We start from the raw sequence: 24,194 nt of genomic DNA on the forward strand, positions 1-24,194 counted from the left end.
GACAACCGCCATCCTGTCTCCCAGCTGTTTGTTGTCTACCTTCAGCTGGTCACTTTATCATTCTCAGACTGTTTCTCCACCTGTCTGGAATATCTTACCAAGACTCCCTTTTTTGTAAGACTGTTGAGCTCTTAAGAAAAAAACACTCTCTACATATCGAAAGACTTACAAAATTGTTATTTTAACTATCTACCTAAAGGAATGGAATGGACTGGAGTTGTTAAAGCAAAAAGGATATGCCATTTGAAGTCGGACTATGTTAGCAGGAATCAACAGCCAAATGTGGTTTGTTTTGTATTTCTTTTGTCAATTTCAGTTGATTTCAGGTTGGCCCATTCTGAAAATGAGGCTGCATTTCAGAATTCCTGGAATATGACCAAGAAAGAAAAAAAAAAAACCAGGTAGTCTGTTTGGCGATAATAAATTTCAAAAGCCTGATTATTACTGCCCGTGATTTTGCAACAAAATGTGCTATGAGTTGGGCTGCAACCAAAATATCAAATGCCAAATACTGTTGTATACAAAAAGGATAACACTGGGAAAAATAATTCAAGTCAAAAATCAAAACAGAGCTCAGTGATTTCAGAAGCAATGGCTTCTTGTCAAGAATAACTGTCATTAAAATTTCCATAAGCCCCAGTGAAAATGATTTTGGGGAAAAGGCTAAGGGAGGGTTTGTTTTATAAAACCCTGTGAAACTTTGTTGTATTCTGAATTTTCCTAGCCAAGTTTATAAGATCTCAGATTTTTCTTGAGCCCCTTCCTCACTGAGGGACCAAAGTTTTATTTCTGATGACACATACAGATTGAAAATTAGCTTCCAGGAACCTGTCTGAACAGTCTTTGGCTACCAAATCACAGTCATAATCCTGAGATCAGTGGAGGGAAGAGCAAAGAATAACAGAAAGTAGCAGCACGCAGGCGTCACGACACTCTTCTGCCATCACACACCAAGCCCTTGGAGTACAGGAATTGGCCTGGCGTCGTCGTTCCATGTTCTCTGGATGCCGCGAGTCTGATTCCCATTAGAAACCTCTGCATTCAATAAACAAAAAATAAGGACAATAATGACCAAAGCGCTATTTGGAACAGAAAACAAACTCAAGCAATGGCTGTTTTGCACTGAATTCATTCAAAATTTTATTAGGTAAGCTCTCACTTAGGTTATTAGGCTCAGCTTGCTTTTAATTTCACTGGCCTCAGTTACTCAAAACAAAAGGAGCCCTGATTGTGTGTGTGTGTGTGTGTGTATTTGTGTGTGCGCGAGCGCGCCCCCATGTGTGGGCGCGCGCGCGTGAATGTCGTATGTATTACACACGGGCTTTCCACATTCTTCACATTGCAAACCCATCAACAAAAGGGGGAAGAAGATCTGAAGGGAATGAGTGGTTTTTGCGGGTTTAGGGGATGAAGAATTTCTCTGCAAAAACAAGAAGGCTTGGATTGGAAGTCTGAAAAAAAAAAAATGCTAGAGCTGACCACAAGGTTGTAAATCCCCAGACTGGAAGGAGGAAAAGAGAAACATTGCAAGCGACTGAAGTGTGTGTGGCTGCAATGTTTGTGGGTTAGATGAGAAACAAGCGCTGAGTGAAACAGAGAAGGGGGGGGGGTGGCTGGTGTGATTTGTTTGGTGTGCAGAGCCAATAGAAATCCCAGACTGTGATAATATCCCCATGCAGCGCCGAGAGGAGTCAGAGCGAAGTCTCCGGCTCCTTTCCCATCTACAGGCAGAGCCGGGCTGGGACCGCGCGGCGCGGGGCGCGCTCTCGCCTCTCCTGCACCTTTGGCCGGCGCGCCTCTCTTATGGGCGTCTGCTGGAGTCCGGCTGCGGTCGAGCTGAAGGCGGCGGCGGGAGATCAAACTTAGACCCCGCTGCGGACTGTGTAACTCCAGAGAAAGGAGAGGGAAGGGGCGAGAAAGAAAAAGGCACCCGAGGAGGAGACTTCCATCACGTCATTGCAGGTACGCGGCGTGTCACGACTAAGCAGGCACAGACACGGTTTCTGATTTCTACCTTTGCAAGGCACTTATAATGAATCGTTCCAGGGCTCGTCAGAACAGAAAGCCCTGAATCAATGTTTTGCCTGTTTCATGCTAGCTCTTTAAAGCTGTTTGCGCGTGATTTGGGGCCACAGGTTTATTCACCTATTGAGTTATGCGTAGGTGTATAGCGGGGACCTTCAAACTTGACGGTGATCTCATTTAACATCAGTACCTGCTTGGTGTCATCCAACATATAAATACCTCTTGATGACCTCCGTTATGATGATGACCTATACCGAGTGGAACGTCGTCAAATTGTTAGAAAGCAGTCTCTGAACGTTTTCTATCAGGTTAATAGATTCCCTATAGGAACCGCAGCCGACTAGTGCATGCTTTTGGTTTTTGAAGCACATGGGCAAGGTGCTGTCGTTGAAGGAGAATAGAGGAGGTATTTGCTTTTAACTATGATTGTCAGTGATTCTACTGTGTACTTGATTTATTTTTACCTTGTCTTACGAGTTTACAAAGTGTTGCATTCCATACTCCCAGGTAGGATGGTTCTATGATTCCATATATTACTACATTAAATAATCATGGATGAAATCATGTAGTAAATATGATACTTGTAAGGAAATGTCAATTTTAATTGATTTTACTTGATCCTAAAACTGGCAGACTTCTGTCTATTCCTTTCTTAATTACTTTTATTTTGAAATATAAGTTTTGTAAAAAGAAAAAGAAAATCTGTTTCCTGGAATTCTACCAGGTCTGATTCAGAAGTTTGAAAATGATTATATAACTTTTTCCCCCCTGTTGATTACTTATGATTAAATTAACATTGCTTAATGAGTTTGGGCTTTCCCCTGGAAAAACCAGAGGAGACTGAAAGAAGATAGATCTTTTGGGGGTAATCTTCAAGTACTGGTATTCAAATGAATCCCTGCAAAAAGTACTTTTTCTGCAATTTCTAAATACATAGAACAGGCATCTAGTTTCACAGGAGAATGGCACTGCAGCAGGTGCAGGAGCCATCAAATATGTTATCTGAAGTCGAACTAGCACTCTTCTCAGTGGGACTCCATAGATATGTCTAAACTACCCGCTGATAATTATTAATCAACTCAACATTTAGTGCTGCATGATTTTTCAGGGCAATCCTTATCTGAAGACATTTGCCTGACTAAGGAAGATAAGGAGATTATAAGAAAAGTACTAGTTTTGCATATCACAAGTGAGAATTTATATTGACTTTTTAAAAAAATCAAGTAAATGTGTTTTTTCATCATTATGGGAAATGCCTGCTTAACTCTACCTCGGAGTTACGAAAACTTCATATTTTTGCCTACTGTTGTAAATGATTTAAAAGTTTTTTTTTTTAATTCTGTCAAATAGACATGACAAGTAAACAGTGTACTTAGGAGAGAACATTTTGATTTTATTGGTAACTCTTTTTTTCTTTTTACATCAGAAACACAAGAATTAGCTATTCAAATATAAACAAATTAATTGATCTGACTAAATTCTATTAGCAGTTAAAAGGATAGTTTTGTATATTATGAGCATCGGTCAATCTTCTATAAATATAATATTTAAAATAGTTTGAGACTAATTTTTCTCTTACCATTCAAATACTAAAGCAATGTTGGACATACTGGTAATGGCAAAATGAGTGTGAGATGGAAGATATTCATTTCATGTAGACTATGAGACACTGATAACTTTTCAAAGATAAATATAAGCAATGCTTTGATTATTCATTGTTTGATGTTTTCATTCTTCCTTGAGGGAAACAATGAAAAGTTCATTCCCTACAAGTCTCAGTATAAGCAGCCAGAGCTTTAGAAACCCTCAAGCTATAAGTTTGGTAAAGTTTAAACAAGGTACATGCCTTTAACACTCTTTAAAATAAACACTTCTTCCTTAGCCCTCTTCTTCTAATGCAAAGGAATGATGTAAGACTCTGAGGCTGGGCCCAAGTTCCTACTGATATGGGGAGGACTGGTCTGCCCAGGTCAAGGACAAACACTGAGAGACCACAGAGGCCCAGGCAGCCACACTTGTGCTCCAGTATTGTTACAGCAGCTGTGCCAGGTTGTAGGAATCTTCTCAGTAACAGGGTCCTTTAAGTATTTAGGATAAAAGTAATGAATCAGTTCATCCAAGAAAAAAATATATATACAGCATTGGAATTAAAACAAATCCCACAAAGGACCAATAACAAATGTTTTGAAGGAGAAAATGTGTAATTATAAATTAGACCTATGGTGCCATCTACTTCATTGATTGACAGCTTATCTTCCTACCACAGAATTCCCTTGTTTCTGTGACTGCGTATGTGGACCTAATAATGTGTAGAATTAATTATGATCACATATCAGGCTAAACTATGGTCCTTAGACCCTTCATCTAAACACTTTCTGTTTCCCATTGGCACTACTTAATACTGGGAAGATGTCTTTGATGTCCAGCATATTGATAAGAGCCAACCCTTGAGGGAGCACTGGTTTGCAAAGCACAGTCCTAGAGCCATGTGGGAGTCAAGAAGAGGAGAATAAGGGAGTTGAATCAACAAAGGTGTAAAGTGAGATGGTAGAATAATTGGCATCCTTAAATATAAATCTGAGAGCTAAAGGAGTAATGAAGTTGTCTCCTTAAATGAGCTTCAGGTATAAACTTATGATGACCTGTCCCAAGTATTGAAAACAAACTCTCACATGTTACAGGAATATTACACTCAAATGTGGGCTTAAAATGAATATAGTTAATATCCTGGGACTCACCTGTACATAGGCCAGGAGAGGGCAGCATGCAGACTATAAAAAGTGATGCCTCCTCTTGATCATGAAGCAACTCCAATGTCCAAATGACTGGGAAAAAAAAAAAAGTCTTTCCACTTCATGTACCTCCTCCTTTGACAAGACAGACTCTAGAGTCCTAATAAGATATTCATTCCAGAAGGGTCTGTCTGGTGCTGCCTGGAAAAATAAAGGAAACAGCAACATATTTAACAGAGAACTTAATTTGTCTTTTATTTTAATTAGCGTCACTCTTTGATCTGATCTCTATTGGGAGACAGATGAGAGAAAGCAAACAGAATCAGGGGAAAGAGGAAAAAGAAAGAATGAGGTTTCTTGAGTTGATTGTCCAGAGGAAGTGTTGATGAGATGCTTTTCAGTAGACCCAGCATCTCTCCAAGGCAAATTCAGGGAAACAGAGCTACATTTTGTACACTAACAATCAGTAGTACCTTCAGAATTCCAACAAATTTAGTTTTAAAAGGAAAGGGCTGGAATAGCTCCCGTTTATGGAATCCAGAGTGTAAGACAATTGTTTAAAAACAAAACAAAACAAACAAACAAAGACTTATGCATCTACCTCTGAGGAGCTCAGAGATGGTTAAACCTATTACATCTTAATCTAACATTTTAAAAACCAGTGGTTCATAGACTCTTTCCTTGTATTGCTGCTACCTTCAGAGAAAAGTCATGTTGAATATGCAAACTATGAATGTGCACAGAGAAAAGTCATATTAAATATGCTAACTATGAATGTGCATAGAAGCAAGAAATAATCACTCAAACCAAGTGTCCTTGGACTGGTAGTAATGACTTCTGAATGGGTAACTGTGGTTTTGCAAGTCGGAGGTGTTCGCTTCAGCAGCACCCTGGTCTCTGCTGTCTTTGTTTTGACTGCTGTGCATACCTCAGTACTAAATATGAGTGTCCTGGGAGAAAGAGAAGAGCTTTTAAAACAACACCTGAAAGGCCCAGAATGAAATAATTCTGGAGTGGGTAGGAACTGAGGTTACTCCGGAGAGAGGAGAAGGGGAAGGGACATGGGGTTTGGGATGGACTCACTGGGTGAGGGAAGTCCATTGGTCGTTGTCAATAAGTGAGGTTTTGGGGTTTATGAGGCAGGGGTTGCCACCAAGGGCTCAGCAGTTGTGTGCTTTGAAAGCTCCTATCGCTACTTCTTTCTGATATCACGCCCTGCTGCTGGTAGCTGTGGTGGCCTTGAATCAAAGCAAATCATTTTTTCAAGGACAAAGTCAAGATTCTGTGGTGCCTGGGAGGAAAGGGAGGTCACTGTGTATCTCCTCCATTTTCAGTCTGATTAGCCTCTGCTGTACTCCCATGAACTGTCTGGAACTGTGTGGTGCCCTGATGTTAGCCAAACTTGGAAGAACCTGAGAGATTCATCCAGGGTCATCATGGAACCAAGCACAATGTTGTAATTGTAGGGTATTTGCAAATAAAAGAGGAAGAAATAAGTCCTACAGAGTAGGGTGGGTGGGTGCAGATATATCATCTGAAGTCTAAGACCAAGATTTTCCAAGGCTGATTTTAGGTTTTAGTGTAGCACTTCCTCTTTTCAGGTGGTCAGAGAAACCCTGGGTCTCCCTTTTCTAGATTACTTCCCGTTTAAACAAAGTAGCCTATGGCTGAAAGGGGAATCTCTTTGAAGGCACTGACTGAGATATCAAACAGGGTAAGTCAAATCATAGTATTCTGGCATATACAATAACCCTCATAAGAAGACAGAATTGAGCAAATGTTTTGCGGAGAAACCATGTCTAAATTACGAATACATAGGAATTAGAAACAAAGGAAACACATGGCTTATGGTAAAGTTTCTTGAAGGACAACTTTTGAAGGACACGAGGTTGAGAACACAACTATTCCCAAGCATGACTTTCATGTTGTGGATTGGTAGCATTGCAAGCTAAATTCTCCTCTCCTATAACTTATTTAAACAGTGAGAGAAGAAAGAAAGAGCACACACTGAGCAGAATGAGCACTTGACTTGCTCATATGAAATGCTAAGTTGACTTTACCTAGTACAAACATTGTCTGCATTAAAATATTATTCAACCTGGCTCTACGAGCCAATCTTATCTATGGAAAACTAGCCACCTCTCTCTGCTTTTATGCAATTACAACCTGAAGCTGGATAATGCATTATATTTTCTAGTTATGGTAGTAGCATTTTGTGAAAGTTGATAGATGTGTGGCATCATACTTATAAGTTTAAGAAGCACAACAGTTCTATAATGAGATTTTCCTACCAGATGTTTTTTATTTCTGAGCATCTAAATTTCATCACATTTCCAAGTGATTTTTAATTTTCTCTTATTAATCATTTTAAAAATTCAGATTCATCTGAGCCGGCGCCACGGCTCTCTTGGCTAATCCTCCGCCTGCAGCACCAGCACCCTGGGTTCTAGTCATGGTTGGGGTGCCGGATTCTGTCCCGGTTGCTCCTCTTCCAGTCCAGCTCTCTGCTGTGGCCCAGGAAGGCAGTGGAGGATGACCCAGGTGCTTGGGCCCTGTACCCGCGTGGGAGACCAGGAGGAGGCGCCTGTCTCCTGGCTTCGGATCAGCACAGCGCACCAGCTGCAGTGTGCCAGCCATAGAGGCCATTTGGGGGGTGAACCAACAGAAAAGAAAGACCTTTGTCTTTGTCTCTCTCTCTCTCACTGTCTAATTCTGCCTGCCAAAAAAAATTCAGATTCATCTATTTTTTGAATGTGTAACTTGTCAGATTACAGTAGATACATTGACAGATATTATCTAATACAATTTGCACCAAAATTCTCAGTTTATCTTCTGCAAGTTTTATTGATGAAGAGAGTTTGTTATTACCATACATTTGATAGCTGAAAATTTAACCATTCAGTCATGCATACAGCATGCATTCAACAGATATCTATTGGTCATCTTCTCTGTATAATGATAGTATATTACTGTGGTTATTACAAACATAATCCTTTTTCCTGTAGTTTACATATATCTCAGCTTTTAATTCCCATAATTGCAGTTTTTCATATTTGAAAAAGCAGTAACAGCAAATATCTTTCTACAGTATTAGTCTAGCCTAAGATGATTGAAATTATGTACATGATTTCAATATTGATTGAAAATTGATTTAGATTCATATTCATAGAATTGCATTTGCTCAGATGTTGATTGTCAACCTGAAAGACTATGAATAGATGAAACAGTCCTCCTCTGGCCTACTTCTTGAAAAAGAAAGAAATGTTCACTTTTGGGGCCGGCACTGTGGTGCAGTGGGTTAACACCCTGGCCTGAAGCGCCGGTGTCCTATATGGCCGCCGGTTCAAGACCTGGCTGCTCCACTTCCTGTCCAGCTTTCTGCTATGGCCCAGGAAAGCAGCGGAAGATGGCCCAAGTCCTTGGGTCCCTGCACCCGCATGGGAGGCTGGGAGGAGGCTCCTGGCTCCTGGCTTCGGATTGGCACAGCTCTGGCAGTTGTGATCATCTGGGGAGTGAACCATTGGATGGAAGACCTCTCTCTTTCTCTCTCTCTGCCTCTCTTCTCTTTGTGTGACTCTGACTTTCAAATAAGTAAATAAATCTTTTTTTTTTTTTTAAAAAGAAGTGTTCACTTTTAACTTCTCTGGTAAGGATATGCTTAATGTCTGAGGAGTCACACCTTCTACCTGCAAATACCACCTCCACAGTTCCTTATGTTAATTTTGTAGTGATATAGAAGTGTGTACCTTCAGATATGTATTCAAGACTCCAACTTGATAAATAATATGAAAAATATACTTAAGGCATCTCATACCCATGAACTCAGAGGAGCGAGAAAAGGAACAGCACTTTGTTTCAGAAAGTCAAGTGGTTTTTGGCCTTTGTTTTTTAACTTAAAGAGTTACACGGGGGTGGGGGCAGTGCTGTGGTTTAGCAGGTAAAGCCGCTGCCAGGAATGCCAGCATCCCATATGGGGGGTCCATTTGAATCCCAGCTGCTCAACTTCTGATCCAGCTCTCTGCTATGGCCTAGGAAAGCAGTAGAAGATGGCCCAAGTCCTTGGGCCCTTGCGCCTACGTGGGAGACACAGAAGAAGCGTCTGGCTCCTGGCTTCAGATTGGTTCAGCTCCAGTCATTATGGCCATTTGGGGAGTGAACCAGCAGATGGAAGGCCCTCCGCACCCCCACCCTGCTCCAGTCTCTGCTTCTTTGTAACTCTGCCTTTCAAATAAATAAATATTTTTTTAAAAAAAGACTTACATCGTTATTATGAAGAAGCTTTTACCTAAAGAACTCATGCAACTTGGGTTTACATGTGTTTTCATGTTTCTCACACTATCAGAAAACAACACTCTGTCAAGTCCCACTCTGCAATGAGAGGTTGGAAGTGAGTCTTCATTCTAGCTACATCAGTTGTGTACTGTTCTGTGAAAATAGCTGATGTCCATTAAAGGATGACTGTTAAGTATTTCATAAGTATAATCTAATCTTTAAAAAAATCTTAACTAATATTATCTTCCCATTTACAGATGAGATTACTAAAATTGAGAGCTTTCTTTTCTTCTTTTTAAAAAATATTTACTTATATATTTGAGAGGTAGAGTTACAGAGAGAGAGAGAAGGAGAAACAGAAAGAGATCTTCCGTTACTGGTTCATTCCCCAAATGATCACAGTGATCAAGGCTGGGCCAGGCTGAATCCTGGAGCTAGGAGCTTCTTCCATGTCTCCCATGTGGGTGCAGGGGCCCAAACACTTGGGCCATCCTCCACTGCTTTCCTAGGTGCATTAGGAGGGAGCTGGATTGGAAGTGGAGCAGCCTGGACTCGAGCAGTGCACATATGGGATGCCGGTGCTGCAGGCCATGGCTTTAACCAGCTGCACCACAGCACTGGCCTCAAATTAAGAGCTCTCTAAAAGTTACACCCCAAGCAAGCTTCAGAACTGGGTTTTTAAACTAACTCCTCCACACTTATCCTAGCATGTTGTGACTTCATCTAATTATTTAATAATCACTGTGCAAGGTTATAAGGTATAACAGGGAGGCAGACAGGAAAGCTTAAAGAGTTCAATACCAGTGGGAAAGACTAACTAATAAATGTAATGGTGTTTGCTGGATATTATAATCCAGAATGTTTTAAAAATCTGGGCAGGTGATGTGGCATAGCTGGAAAAACGTCCCCCTTTGAAGCTGGAATCCCATATGAACACTGATTCGTGCCTGCACTCCCCCACTTCCTATTCAGCTCCCTGCTAGTGGCCTGGGAAAAGCAGTGGAGGATGGCCCAAGTGTTTGGGCCCCTGCACCCACATGAGAGACCCACATGAAGCTCCTGGCTCCTGGCTTTGGCCTCGCCCAGCCCTGGCAATTGTGGCCACTTAGGAAGTGAACCAGCTGGTAGATTTCTCTGTCTCTTCCCCTCTTTCTGTAACTCTGACTTCAAATAAATAAATCTTTATAGAATAAATAAATAAATAATACATACATAACAAAGCCACTTGACAATATAATAATAATTAAGTCTTCTCTTTGTCATTTCAGGCTATTTCCCTATCTCCAGTATAGATAGGTTTTAGTTTTCCTTATATGGTTATTTTTGTAATATGTTTACTTCCACTAAGTTTCAAATTCTCTTGAAGACAGAGTCTATTTATTGTTCCTCTTTTTATTTCCTGGCACAGAGTTGGTGCATAAAGATCTAAGTCTGATCTGAATTTTGAGGTCCAGCTAAAGGTAATCTAGAGCTAGGCTCAGAGATTGCTGTTATCTGCTGAAAGACACAGTCTTCAAATACTTTACATTGATGCATCTAGCATGGGCTAAATTAATGACAAATTCAATCATTTGTCATGAAAAATATTTTTTTTTTCCTTTTTGCTTTGGATTGTTTATCCCTTGTGTTACCTATTTCCAACTACTTAAAATGATTGTTTTTCGATATAAAAACAATATATCCTTAAAATTATTTCTCTTTAAAAAGCCATACTGATAAGACTTTAAAATACTAAACTGTTTTGATAGATTTCTTCCCCCAAGTAAAAGAAACTGTCTTCGTTACCAGAGGATGGCAGCTGCTGCAAGTTTCCTCCTTCGCTCACCTCAGATTAGGTGGGCTGGTCCTGGCCATCTGGATGGCACACCAACTTTCCCAGCTTGTACTTTAGTTTGGAAATGAACAAATCTTTAGTTAGTTACACAGAGGAAAGTGATATGGTTTCTAAACATTCTATAAATTCTATGTTGTTCTTTGCATTGGAAGATAATTCAGAAGTAACAACAGAGGAATAAAATTTGCTCTTTTTGGTTTCAGAGGACAGATTTTTAAACATATCTATAATAAGTGTTCTTTATTTCAGAAGTCAATGGAAATATAGGGGAATCAACGAACTTGGATGGAAAAGAAGTACATCTTGATTTCCACTAGCCTATAAGTGGAAAGGCATATTCCCTTTAGTTGTCAACACGAGTAAGAAACCACAGAAGTATTAGCAGAAACATGGTTTTATTACCAAGAGAAATCAAGAAATCAGAGGTCCTTTCATGTCGCATTGGAGTTGATACAGAGATATCACAGGTACTCTTAGCACTACTGCAAAGTTGTGAGAGCTATCACACCTGCTTCCAAGTCTTATTATTCAGTGTATTATGAGGAAGCCCACATAATTCAATTTCTTTTTTAAAAAATATTTATTTATTTGTTTGAAAGGCAGAATTACAGAGAGGCAGAGGCAGAAAGAGGGAGAGGGAGAGAGAAAGAGAGAGAGAGAGAGAGAGAGAGAGAGAAGTCTTCCATCTGCTGGTTCACTCCCCAGATGGCTGCAATGGATGAAGCCAGTAGACAGGACCTTCTTCTGGGTCTCTCACATGGGTGCAGGGGCCCAAGGACTTGGGCCATCTTCCAGTGCTTTCCCAGGCCATAGCAGAGAGCTGGATCGGAAGTGGAGCAGCCAGGACTTGAACCAGCGCCCATATGGGATGCCGGCACTGCAGCAGTGGCTTTACCCTCTATGCCACAACACTGGCCCCATAATCCAATTTCATGAATACAGATGATCCCCACTTTATAGTAGCTTTATTTAACTATTTTTAACTTGATATTGATGCAAAAATGATATACAATCAGTAGAAACCATACTTTGAACTTTAAATTGTGAATTTTGATCTTTTCCTGGAATAGCCCTATGGAGTCATATATTGTGCTATGATACATGGCAGCAGCAGCAGGCCACAGGTGCCAGCCAGCCACAGGATCACTAGAGGAAACTTCTGACACTTTATGGTATACTGTGTTGCTAAGCTAGGATGTGCAGTAGGTTAAGTGTATTAAATACATTTTTATATCATGATTTTTTTTCCAAATTGTTATTACTTCATCTAGACATAACCCCACTATAAATCAAGGAACAGCTGCATTTATTCCTGATATTATATACTTTCTGAATTTAAAAACGTTTTTCTGAATGTAGTCCTTAGGCTTCATCTGACTCAAAAGGGAACCACGGGGAGCAAATGTATAAGCAAATTCCACCTAACAGGGCAGTAAATTTGGATCATTAGATGTGACCTTCCAAAGACTTAACGTTGCTTCCAAATTGAGTGGGCCTCCATAAAGTTTGTGCTAGAGGAGAGGATGGACAGGATTTAATCAAAAGGAGTCAGGCATCAGCTATTGAGTTGGGCCTTGTTGGTACCACAAAACACTGAGGCTGTATATGCTTAAAGGGAAGAAAAATGCATTTCTTTACTTGAATTTGCATTGTAGGGTTTTTTTAAGCAGCATAGAGTTCCTGAGGGCTTCTCTCATGTCACCTATTTGTATTTGTAATTGGATGTTTTTAGTTACTTATCTGATGAGTGAAATGAATGGCTCAAACTTACAATTGATAAGCAGGTATGGCTGGTGACACATACCATAGACCTGAAGTGTCAGAGACTATGTATGGAGTTCCCATTTAAAGTTCCATGCTGCATGGGAATCCTCTTTATGAGTTCTTTCTTCCTGTGTTATACTATAAAATCTATAGCAGATCATGCTGATTTTCATTTGTATGTCTTTGATATGTTACATGGACATGAATCATGACTCTTGGTGAATGAATACCCTTGCAGGGGTCACCATTCTTTTAAATACTATGAAAGATAATTTCCAGAAAATGTGCATTCTGGGAGGCAACAGATGTTGGCTCAATTACTAGGGTCCCAGCTACCCATGTGGGAGAGCTGGATTGAGTTCCAAGTTCCTGGCTTTGGCCTTGCCCCGACTGATAGTTGTGAACCTTAGGTGAATGAACCAGTGAATGGAAAATCTGTCTTGCTCTCTCTTTCTCTTTCAAATGAAAAGAAAATAAGTGAGTAATAGCTGAAAAAAATTTATACTTAAAAAATGCTAAGAAAAATGTGAGAAAGAATATTTCTGATTTTACTTGGTTTATCATGGAAAGGTTAAAGGAGAACATTAATCAAATGCCATAATGTTAAATTCTGGGCCACCAAGGACCCAAATAAAAACCTCAGAAAAGAATGCTGTTAATGGTAAAAGGATCCACCCCTCTCCTGTTCAACCCAATGGAAGTGTTGACAGCAAATAGCTTGCAGGATTGCTGGGGCTTTGGCAGGCTCTGAAGATTTCTAGGGAGGGAAAGTGTTTTATTAGGGATTTTAGCTGAAAAGGAATGAACTTTTTTTTTAAATATTTATTTATTTATTTGAAAGTCAGAGTTATACAGAGGGAGAAGGAGAGGCAGAGAGAGAGAGAGAGAGAGAGAGAGAGAGATTGAGGTCTTCCATTCAATGGTTCACTCCCCAATTTGCTGCAACGGCCAGAGCTGCGCTGGTTCAAAGCCAGGAGCTTCTTCTGGGCCTCCTACGAGGATGCAGGAGCCCAAGAACTTGGACCATCTTCTACTGCTTTCCAAGACCATAGCAGAGAGCTGGATTGGAAGTGGAGCAGCTGTAACTTGAACCGGTGCCCATATGGGATGTCGGCACTGCAGGCAGCGGCTTTACCTGCTACACCTCAGCACAGGCCTCTGAACTTCTTCTTAATAAAGGATGCCCAGGTGTTCTGCAAGAGTCTCCTTTATTCCTCTATGGTTATTGAATTTGTTTTGGGAGGTTTTGGTTATGTTGGAAGGGAAGTGGGGAAGAGACAAGGGGGGATTTATTGAGCAATTGCTATGTGTTGCAGTTATTTTAACATATAATAACATCCCACTAAATGTTTATAATGTCTTCTTGAGGTAAGCACTGTTTTTCCAACAGTGAACTGAGGCTTAATGAGATCCAGCAAGTCTCTCTACTTCACATGACCATTAATTGGCTAAGTAATTAAATCACTGTCTTTTCACTATCAAACTCCAAAGCTGTGACTTTTCCCTTAATAACTTCGGTTATATCTCCTCATGCAGACTTGGTTTCACACTGGAGACAGAACGCATGAGAGTCATGGTTGTACTGAGTACATAGTCAAATGCAGAGAGGTGTACACTGCTGGTTTGGAGTATGAATTTTGAAGTCAGATAAACCTGGCTCCACTCCCATCTGTGTTAAGCTAAATGAGTATCAATATTCTCCATCTAAAATGTGGAGTGTTATTTTAAGGATTATTTGAGGTAATCCTTTTAGCTGTTGACTAAAAATTCAATTGTTACTATTGTCATCATAACTATTTTGCAGTTTCTTGGTAATAGCAGGTTGGGATGTCTTTTGCGATCCGTGGGTTGAGTCTGAGAAGCAAAGGACTTCAGGATGAATATCTATGAAAGTTTTGCTAAAAGAATAGCTCACCACCATGAACACATTGGAACTGAAACTCCAAATCCAGTTTTGTAAACTGAGACACATAAATTGAAACTTCACTTGGTTCTTAATTTTATCTTTAAAATAGAAATAATTATAATGTTGATGAAGAGCTAATCAAGCACTCTTCACGGAGCCACTGATTTGTACACCCAGTATTAATGGAGCTTGAACTAGAAATGGCAGGAGATCAGAAGATGTATCATGTTTTTAAGGAATGTATAGCTCAATGGGAAGACATATCAGCAATAAGACACATGTGAAAATTGGATAGCATTGGTAGGGATGTGAACGAATAAGGCACTCTGAGTGCTGAAGAAGTGAATGCTGTTTCTGAGGGAGATTTCAGGAATGTGCTCCTAAAAGCCTGAGTCCATCATGCAGTGTGCCATTTTCCATGATGATTTATTTTCTAACTTCTCTACTCTGCCACACCTATTCCGTGTTTGATGTCTTCTGATTCTCAGAGTTTTAGAGGTATAAGGAAACAATTCTTTAATGTCTTCATTCTTCAGAAAAGGAAAGGATAATCCCAAAAGTTGAATGAATGTTAAAATGACATGCTAGCTTGTTACAGAGCTAGCAGTAGATCTCAGATTTCCAAATTCACTTTCTATCCCTCTTTCTAATACTCCATTTCTCCAGAGCCTCCACCATTAGGCCGAACCTGAAGCAACAGTGCAAGAAGTGTTGCAAGACAGACTTCACAAAGGTGCAAGGTTCAACCCACAGGACATGTGCCAAAGTAGGGGAGAAATCCTTTTGTTTGGGGGAAATAGAAGGATTTTGTATAAATGCAGCAAAGTATGTTGCTGCTTTTGTTTAATTTGGGTCATTTTTCCTACTACTCACTGCAGTACTAAATCATCTCAGAGCTTAGACTTCCCAAGGCTGAGGTTCGCTGAAATAATCCCAACTATTTCTAGAAACCAGCAATGCCTTCGGCTAGTTTGATGGACAAATTAGAAGCAGTAGCCTTTGATTCACCTTCCCAGGTTTCCAAGTGCTGTGGCACACCTTGGCTTATTAAAGTAATAGCAATGACTTTTCCTCCCTTCTGTTTGGACCGTGGGATTGCTAATGGTGTTTTGATGAATCTCCGCTGTGATATGTGTACTCGGGTTTTATACTGGCTGCTTTATTTGATCATGCTTATAATTCCTTTAACCAACAAATGCAGCCTCAGGACAGGATTCAGGGACAGAAACACTTCTGTTTTTCAGAGGAGAGTCACCCCTAGAGGAAAACACCCTGCTTTTCTGTAGCCAGACCCACATTAGCACAGTGCTTCTCCTGCTCACCCTATCCCTCTTTTTTTTTTTTTTTTTTTTCTGGAATCATTCATATAGACAGCCAGACATCCAACTAGAACAAACTACCCCCAAAATAGTAGACACATCTCTCACTCTCTATTGCATGAATGAGCGAATGAATGGTTGAGTGGATATCATGCAACAGTCCTCACCCATAATCTCCACCAAAGGATGTAAAATCAGAAGTCAGAACTGCTCATTGTGGGGCAGGAATTGTCCATTGCGTAGACAATCAGATATTTGACTCCAAGACAGAAATCAGGAGGAAGCAGGGCATAGATCAAGCAGAGTTTATCCAAAGCAGAACAGCCATATTTTGTAGCTATTTGATTTATCTTGCATCCTACTCCAGTTGAGTCTACATGCAACATACTTTCCTGCATTTATATAAACTGTCATTGACTTTGGAGTAATTGGTCTGTAGGAGATAAAACAAATAACTCTTTTTTTTTTTCAAAGATTTATTCTATTTCTTTGAAAGACAGTTACAGAAAGAGGTAGAGACAGAGAGAGTGGTCTTCCATTCGCTGGTTCACTCCCCAGATGGCTGCAACGGCCGGAGCTGAGCTGATCCGAAGCCAGGAGCTTCTCCCGAGTCTCCCACATGGGTGAAGGGGCCTAAGGACTTGGGCCATCTTCTACTGCTTTCCCAGGCCATAGCAGAGAGCTGGATCAGAAGAGGAGCAGCCAGGACTCGAACCAGCACCCATATCAATGCTGTTGCCTCAGGCCAGGGCGTTAACCTGCTGCACCACAGCGCTGGTTCCAAAACAAATAACTCTTAATACCAAGTTATTTTTATCCAAATGTGAAGCAAAAATTCTGAACTCCATACTTGGGATTGAATGAGATGACATTGCTAATGACTGATGTCTGAATAGGCACCATATGGATCTGTACAAAGGGAAGAAAATAATCCTTAGCTGTAAAAATATCTTTGGTCTTCATACAGATGATATGTACTCACATATTATTGTCAGGTGGTTATGCTCTAAAAGATTATTCCTGGACTAATAGAAAAATTCCTTTTATAGTGATTGTACATTTTCATAGAATATCAACGTAGCATGCAAAATCCTACAACTTCAGAAATGCAGAAGATCAAAGAGGCCATTGGAGTCTTTAGACTCAGCACACACCAGAACAATAGTATGGCTATTAAAAGTCCCTTTAATGACAAGAAAGTTTACTTTTATAATTATCAAACTAGACTGTGAAAGTTGATATGCATTCCTAATTCTTGCATTAGATATTCCTGTTGTTTCTTGATGGCAGTAAAGTTCAGATTGTCTCCATATGATTAAAACATCAGCCAGTGGAGGCTTGGGGCTGTTTATTTAATATTAAATGTGGTGCTGTTGACCTGAAATTTGGTTTCAAATGACAGCCAGGACTGTCAAAAAAAACCAAAATATTTATTAGGGTAGCTTCTGAATATATAGAGTATTTTTCATGACAGAGACTCAGTAATCTCACTGAAAGAAGGGAAAAGATTTTTCTGTGTAACCCCCTTAGTATTTGGCACAAGGGAGTTGCCTAGAAAAAATGTTTTTGGGGTGAATGAAAAACTGAGTAGCTTTGAGTATATAAATAAAAAATAAGTATCTCTTATTATTTAACTATAACAAAGTCATAGATGGTGCTCACAAATTGGCCATCAGCTTAGAACTTTAGCCCTATTTTCTCAGAGTTCTTATTTGTACAAGGAGGTCTTCAAGAAGTTCATGAGAAATGAATACTATGAAAACACTATGCATCGATTTAAAAAAGTTTTAGTACCAAAATAAACTCTTTAAAAATTCCATTTACCATGAACTTTTTGAAATACCCTTGTATATATTCAACAAGCATTTATTAAGTTGCTCAGTGTGCCAGGCACTGGCAATATCAAAGTGGATTAGATAGATTCTGTCTTCCAACAGCTCCCAGTTCACTAGGAGAAACAAACTTATAAACAAATAACAGCAACATTCAACAGTAGGGGTAACTTCTGAGCAAAATGAAATGAGAACTGGATGAAAATGGAAATTTGAATCACTGCTTTGGCTTAGAAGGGGCAGGGAAATATGTGTTACCTTGGAAGAGATGCTGTAGTTATTATCCTGCACAGTTGATGGCTCACAAACATCTTTCTAACAGTTCAGTTTTTCTGTTGTGACAGGAAGGCAGTTCTGCTGTGTAGTATTTTCCTTGATTCTTGAGGTTTAAGTAAATGTATATATTTTATAGCATCTAAAATATCCAGCTGATTGGCCTCCCTGTGGATCAGGAGTTGCCCTGGGCATTTTGGGCTCTGAAAGCTCTGGCTATTTGGTTTTGCTGCACACTAGAGACAGTGGTTTCATTCCTGGCTTTTTCGTAAAGGATCATAACCACAATCATAAAAAACAGGTTCTTGGAATCCAAGCAAGTCATATTCAGGTGTAATACTTTGGGAAAATATGAACTGAGGACGGGAATGTGCCACAGTGGAGTAGTAATACTCTGTTTCTGGTTCCATATCTGGCATGAGCTTTAGTTCATGCTGAATTTTAATTCATGAGAAAAGTCATCAGAGAAGGGCCAAAGTTTCCAGTTCCATTTACTTGTGCATTGGACAGAATGCAGGATGCAGAAAGTGACTATCAGAAGGTCAGATCCTTTTCCTTTCCCCTCCCCAACAAGTACGCACAAGGAAATAACCAAATGTTTGTTTTTCTGTCAGGGAATAAGTTTGTGTACATTTACGTGACTGGAGTCAACTGAGTTGAAATTCTAGGCTCTGAACTGTTCTCAACGGCCTGAGATGGCGTTAAGACAGCTTCAGTCACCTTGTTATATTGAGCAGGTGCCCACACAAATCACCTTTGGTAAGAAGTAATTGTAATAGGGAAGATTAAGTGATCCTTCCATGGTTTTACTCTTCCTTAGCTTCCACCTGGAAAGATAGAATATATCTCTCAAACACTTAGTAAACTTCCATACATAACAAATATTCCATGAAATGGTTGATTAGATTTAGAATTCCTACCTTATATCTAAATAAGAAGGATATTCATCTCCCAAATAAATTTCAGAATACCAGTGATGCAATAATAATAATGCTGACAAAAATGATGACTATCATTTATTAAGCCCGAACAATAGGAGAATCATCTGCTAGTAACTGTTGTTATAGGAGCATGCTAGACTATGGCCTGAGCTTATTATTCAATATTAGGTATTCATAAACACAATCTCATTTAATTTTTAAAACAAGCCTAAGAGGTGGGTATTATGGTGATCCTTTTCATACAAATGAAGGTTCAAAGCCACAGTGCCAATAACAAGGAGCCAGAAATCAGACCCAACTCAAAGTCCATGCTTTCTGTCCACTCAATACACTGCCTCCCAACAGGTTCCAGTACGGGATCCTTGTTCACAGATTTCTTCCCAGGGGTTTTCTGGTGCCTGAAGTTCCATTAATAGGAAGTAACACCTTCCATTCCATCATTTAGAAGAAGATGATTTGAAAATAAAAATACTGCTAGGGCATTTGAAGTTTGACCCAAAGAGTCCTGGTTTGCCAAATTCTTCACAGGAGAAGAGAGGCACAGAGGAAGGGAACATGGGAGGAGGAAAAAGGGTATAATCCTCCTAAGACAGCAGAAAGAGTAAAGAAAAGGAGAGGGAGCTAATGAAGAAAACATCTGTGGGGTTGTCGCTGTGGCATAGCGGGTAAAGCCACTGCCTGCAGTGCAGGCATCCCATGTGGGCGCAGGTTCAAGTCCCAGTTGCTCCACTTCCTATCCAGCTCTCTGCTATGACCTGCGAAAGCAGTAGAAGATGGCCCAAGCCTTTGGGCCCCTGCACTGCGAGAAAGACCTGGAAGATGCTCCTGGCTCCTGGCTTTGGATCGGCACAGCTCCGGCCGTTGCGGCCAACTGGGGAGTGAACCAGCGGAAGACCTCTCTCCCTCTCTCTCTGCCTCTCCTTCTCTCTGTGTAGTTCTGACTTTCAAGTAAAATAAATAAATCTTAAAAAAAAAAAAAGAAAAGAAAACATCTGTTTTACCTTGGCTAAGGGCTAACTCATTTTGTCCTAAATTGCAATATATATACATGCTCTGAAGTAAGTTTTTTCTTTGAATTTCACTGTAGTATTTCGTGATTGTTTTATTTATAAATAAACATATTCCAAAGAGCAGATATCAAGAGCAGCTTATTTTTGCCTGGGTATTTTTCTTATATCTTGTTTTGGATTTATTACTACATTCTCAAATACTTTACACATGTAAGATTATCCCACTACTCATAATAAATGGCAGAAAAGCGTTCTCAGTCAAATTTTTCTCCCCTTTAAGACTCCATTTCAGCTTTCTTCCCTAGTTTATTTCTTGGAAAAGAGAGAATAAAAATGACCCAATTTCCATCCTTTCATTCTGCTATCATATGGATCTATTGAGCACTTCCTTTGTGTGGAGAACTTCAGTTCTGCACAGTGATTGATTGACTGCTTCCCTCAAATGCTGTTGAATGTTGTGTGTGCATTGCATAGCAAGGATCTTAATTTCTGGGAATTAAGCTAATGAGAATCTTCTCAACACTGCAGTGACCATATCATCCAAACTGGACTGCTCTCAGTGTGAACAAGGGTGGTATTAATGATTGCCTTGGAATAGTGGTAGAAGCTAGGCCATTGCAGGACACACAAGGACATGGAAAAAGAGTGTAATCTGGTCTGTAACATAGTCCTTGCAAATCAGCTGTATCATTTAACACATACTGTGAGAATCGTGTCTTTTAGTCTACAGACTCTGAGAATTTACCCTGTGCCAGGACTAGGCTAGGCACTGGTAGGGATTCCTAATGAAGCTCATGGTCCAGAGAAAAAAAGACACCCGGGTGATGCAGATGAGTAATACTAACAGTACCAATCAATGTTTATTGGGGTGTTTCCAAATGAAACATGCTCTGCTGATTGACTTTTGTAAATTATCTTTTTAATCCTCACCTAATCCTGTCAACTAGGTAGTATAATCACTGGGCTTTTAAATTGGAATACTGAAGACTCTCCAAGATGTACACGTATAAAATCTCCCTTGTAGAACTGCTGGAAACAGGATTCAGACCTCAAAGCATGGAGTTTCAAAGCATGAGCTCATAACACCGTACTTTGTTGCTCTTTTGTAGAGGATGCTAAGATATATGTCAAGGCCACGATCAGAACTCAGTGACAGTGGATTACAAAGAAACCACTTATCCATTACAGTTGAACATGGGGAGTACAAGAGCAGGGACACAGTCCCAAAGGAGATAATGAATACCTACAGGGACCAGCACTGTGGTGTGGCGGGTAGAGCCGCCGCTGGCAGTGCCTGCATCCCATATGGGTGCCAGTTCGAGTCCCGCCTGCTCCACTTCCCATCCAGCTCCCTTCTAATTCTCTTGGGAAAACAGTAGAAGATGGCCTAAGTCCTTGAACTCCTGCACCCACATGCCTCCTGCCTCTGGATGCACCTGGCTCTGGCCTTTGTGGCCATTTGGGGAGCAAGCCAGCAGATGGAAGACTTTTACTCTCTCCTCGCTCTCTTTCTCTTTCTCTCCCCACCTCTGTCTTTCTGTAATTCTGCCTTTCGAATAAATTAATAGATCTTTAAAAAAAGAGAATATCTACAATTTCATCAGGGAACAGACAGGATAAAGCAAAGTTTCAAATCTCAAAGTCTGGTGCATGAGCCAGAAAAGCAAATTTCTCTGCAGGAACGCCAATATGGAAGCTGTGTAATGAAGACTGCCTGTCTCTTCAACAAAGAGCAGAAGAGGACCTAAAGCTGACAACATTTTTGAGTCACATAAATAAATCATCATATGCCACATTTTACTGCCCCTAGGAAATGGTTCCCATCACATTTGAGAATTGCTGTGGTTTTTCCACGTCAAACATCTAATCAGGGCATCAGGAAAGACGTCAGCAAACCCTATTTTCAGGTGGACATAAAATTTCGGAGACAAATCTAAGTGAATTGTGAAGAAAACTGAAAAGCATCATTTTAATTGCTATTTTAAAAAATGATTTGCAAATTTTATTAGAAAGGCAAAGTTAGAGAAAGAGAGAGAGAGTGGAGTGACAGAAAGGCAGAGAGAGAGAGAAAGGCAGAGAGAGAATCTTTCATCCGCTGGTTCACCCCCTAAAATGGCCAGAACAGCCAGAGCTGGGCTGATATGAAACAAGGCGCCAGGAGCTTCTTCTGGGTTTCCCACATAGGTGCAGGGGCCTAAGTACTTGGGCCGTCTCCCGCTGCTTTCTCAGATGCATTAGCAGGGAGCTGGATCAGAAATGTAGCAGTCGGATGCTGGGATGATGGCACCACAGGCACTGGCTTTACCTGCTATGCCGCAGCATCGGTTCCATTAAGTGCTATTTTTTAAGTTTAAATATTTTTGTGGCAGATATTTTCAGAAAGTAGTGATTCCTTCCCCAGCAGTATCCAAAAGCCCATCATTATCATGGTGTCTCATTGTGTCCGCTGGTACAATACAAATACTTAACTAAGGTAACCTCTTAGGTGAATTAGTCTTACAAATGAACGGTGTTTTACATTTCTGATTTCATTTTATTCTACAAACTGTGGACCATGGTTAATTAGTAATATTTCATTTGACTTCTAGGTGAAATTTAATTTTAGAAGTAGCCTCAAATCAAATCTACCTACATTTATACATCGACTCTTCAGTTAAAAGTACTTTTGTCCCAGTGCCAAGAAAAAGTGTCTATGAGCTCTAAAGCTCAGCCTTTAGCATTCTTTGAGTTGGAGCCTGGAGTGGAGGTTCCCATCACAGACTTTTATATCCTTGGAACAAGATTGTAAAATTTTATAACCAATTGTATAACCAGGGTCTGAAAAACCTATTCAAACATTTCAAATATGAACTTCATCATACGGTAGAATTAAGAGCCATTTATTTTCTATGAAAAGCATCATAAACAGCTCCATACCTTGTAGTAAATCAGGAAACCAGATTGCCAGGGCAGGTCCTGGGCCTACTAGTTTGGCTGCTGGAGCTGTTTCAAAAGCTGCTGGATGACCTCCAAAGGCCCCTTCCACTTCAAAAAAACTCCCTTGCTTTTCAGCAAATGATGACTTATGACCAGGTCTTGGGCAACTCAACCTGCGGCCATCTGCAAAAGAGTAATGCATTTCCAGATCATTAGGACAATTACCAAGCCTAACACTTAGTTGCAATAATGGCCAGAAAATGTTGGAGGTGGTAGATGTGAGGAAGAAGGAACAAATGTACTAAAGGAAATTCCATCAGAAACGATGCACCAATTAGTCTGAGTGCCAAAGAGGGTGCCTAGCAGAATCACATACATAGCTGAATTAGTATGTTCTAGGGTCCTTGACACCTCCATCATCACATGTGAATCATTTACTTGTGCCTGTCTCTAAGTAATGTAACATCTTTCGAGTTTTCTAGCAACATTAATTCCACTTTCCTCAGTTAATTTACTCAGCAAACAAGCATTTATTGAGTTTCTTGTGTGTGTTAGTCACTCAGCCAAGCTCTGGGAATACCTTGGAGGATTGTAACTCCATGAGTCATGCACTCATGGAGCCAATTACAGTGGCAGAGAGTGAAAAATAAACAAGTACATAATAAATAATTTCATTATTTACTGTGTAGAAAATAGCATGATTGCTAATTGAGACTGATTGCATGGGGAAATTTCCTTGGAAGAAATATAAGCTCAGGAGAGGCCGGGGGAGGCATTGAGGCACCGTGGTTTTTACTGCCACTTGGGACAGTTGCATCCCATGTCAAAATGCCTGGGTTTGAGTTCTGCCTCTGCTTCCCACCCACCCAGCTTCCTGCAGATGCCTAACCTGTGAGGCAGCAGTTGAAGGCTCAAGTACTCAGGTCCTTGCTAGGCACATGGAGCTCCTGAAATCTGGCTTCAGCCTAACTCAGTTGTAGAAGTGGCAGACATCTGGGGATTGAACCCACAAATGAAAGATGAAAGAACTCTTTCTATCTCTCTTGCTGTCTTTCATAAAAATAATACACTTTTTAAGGGTGCCACTGATAGTGGTACAATCAGAGGTACAAAATCAGGCCAGTGACAGATAGTCATCAGGGCATAGCCATGGTAACAAGCGGATAGTGTTCTATGTTAAAAAAAATAGCTGAACAAAACAGAGTCAACAGCATCAAATAAGTAAAAATGTGTCCAGATAAATGTTCCTAAAATATAAATATAATTCTGACAGTGTTCTGCTCATAGATGACTGTTCACCAAGGGGAGTATTCTCCGTCTGACTGACACTTCTCTCCCACCTCCCACTAAGTTCCCCACGTGCCAATCAC

At 40.3% G+C, this 24,194-nt stretch overlaps 1 protein-coding gene across 2 annotated transcripts in view; it reads left to right on the forward strand.

Moving 5' to 3' along the window:
• The first annotated feature begins 431 nt into the window (after positions 1-431).
• The window catches only part of GREM2 (gremlin 2, DAN family BMP antagonist), a 126,990-nt gene continuing 103,227 nt past the window's right edge, over positions 432-24,194 (forward strand). The window contains exon 1 of one of the 2 annotated variants that reach the window (XM_051821477.2): positions 432-1,147. In XM_051821477.2, coding sequence (XP_051677437.1) covers positions 1,068-1,147 — 80 coding nt within the window. In that variant the 5' untranslated portion in view covers positions 432-1,067. Of the gene's footprint in view, positions 1,148-1,339; positions 1,963-24,194 lie in introns of those variants that run through there. The other variant, XM_051821478.2, reaches the window with a different exon arrangement.

Source organism: Oryctolagus cuniculus, chromosome 13 (genome assembly GCF_964237555.1).
Source record: "Oryctolagus cuniculus chromosome 13, mOryCun1.1, whole genome shotgun sequence".
Classification (NCBI taxonomy): Eukaryota; Metazoa; Chordata; class Mammalia; order Lagomorpha; family Leporidae; genus Oryctolagus; species Oryctolagus cuniculus.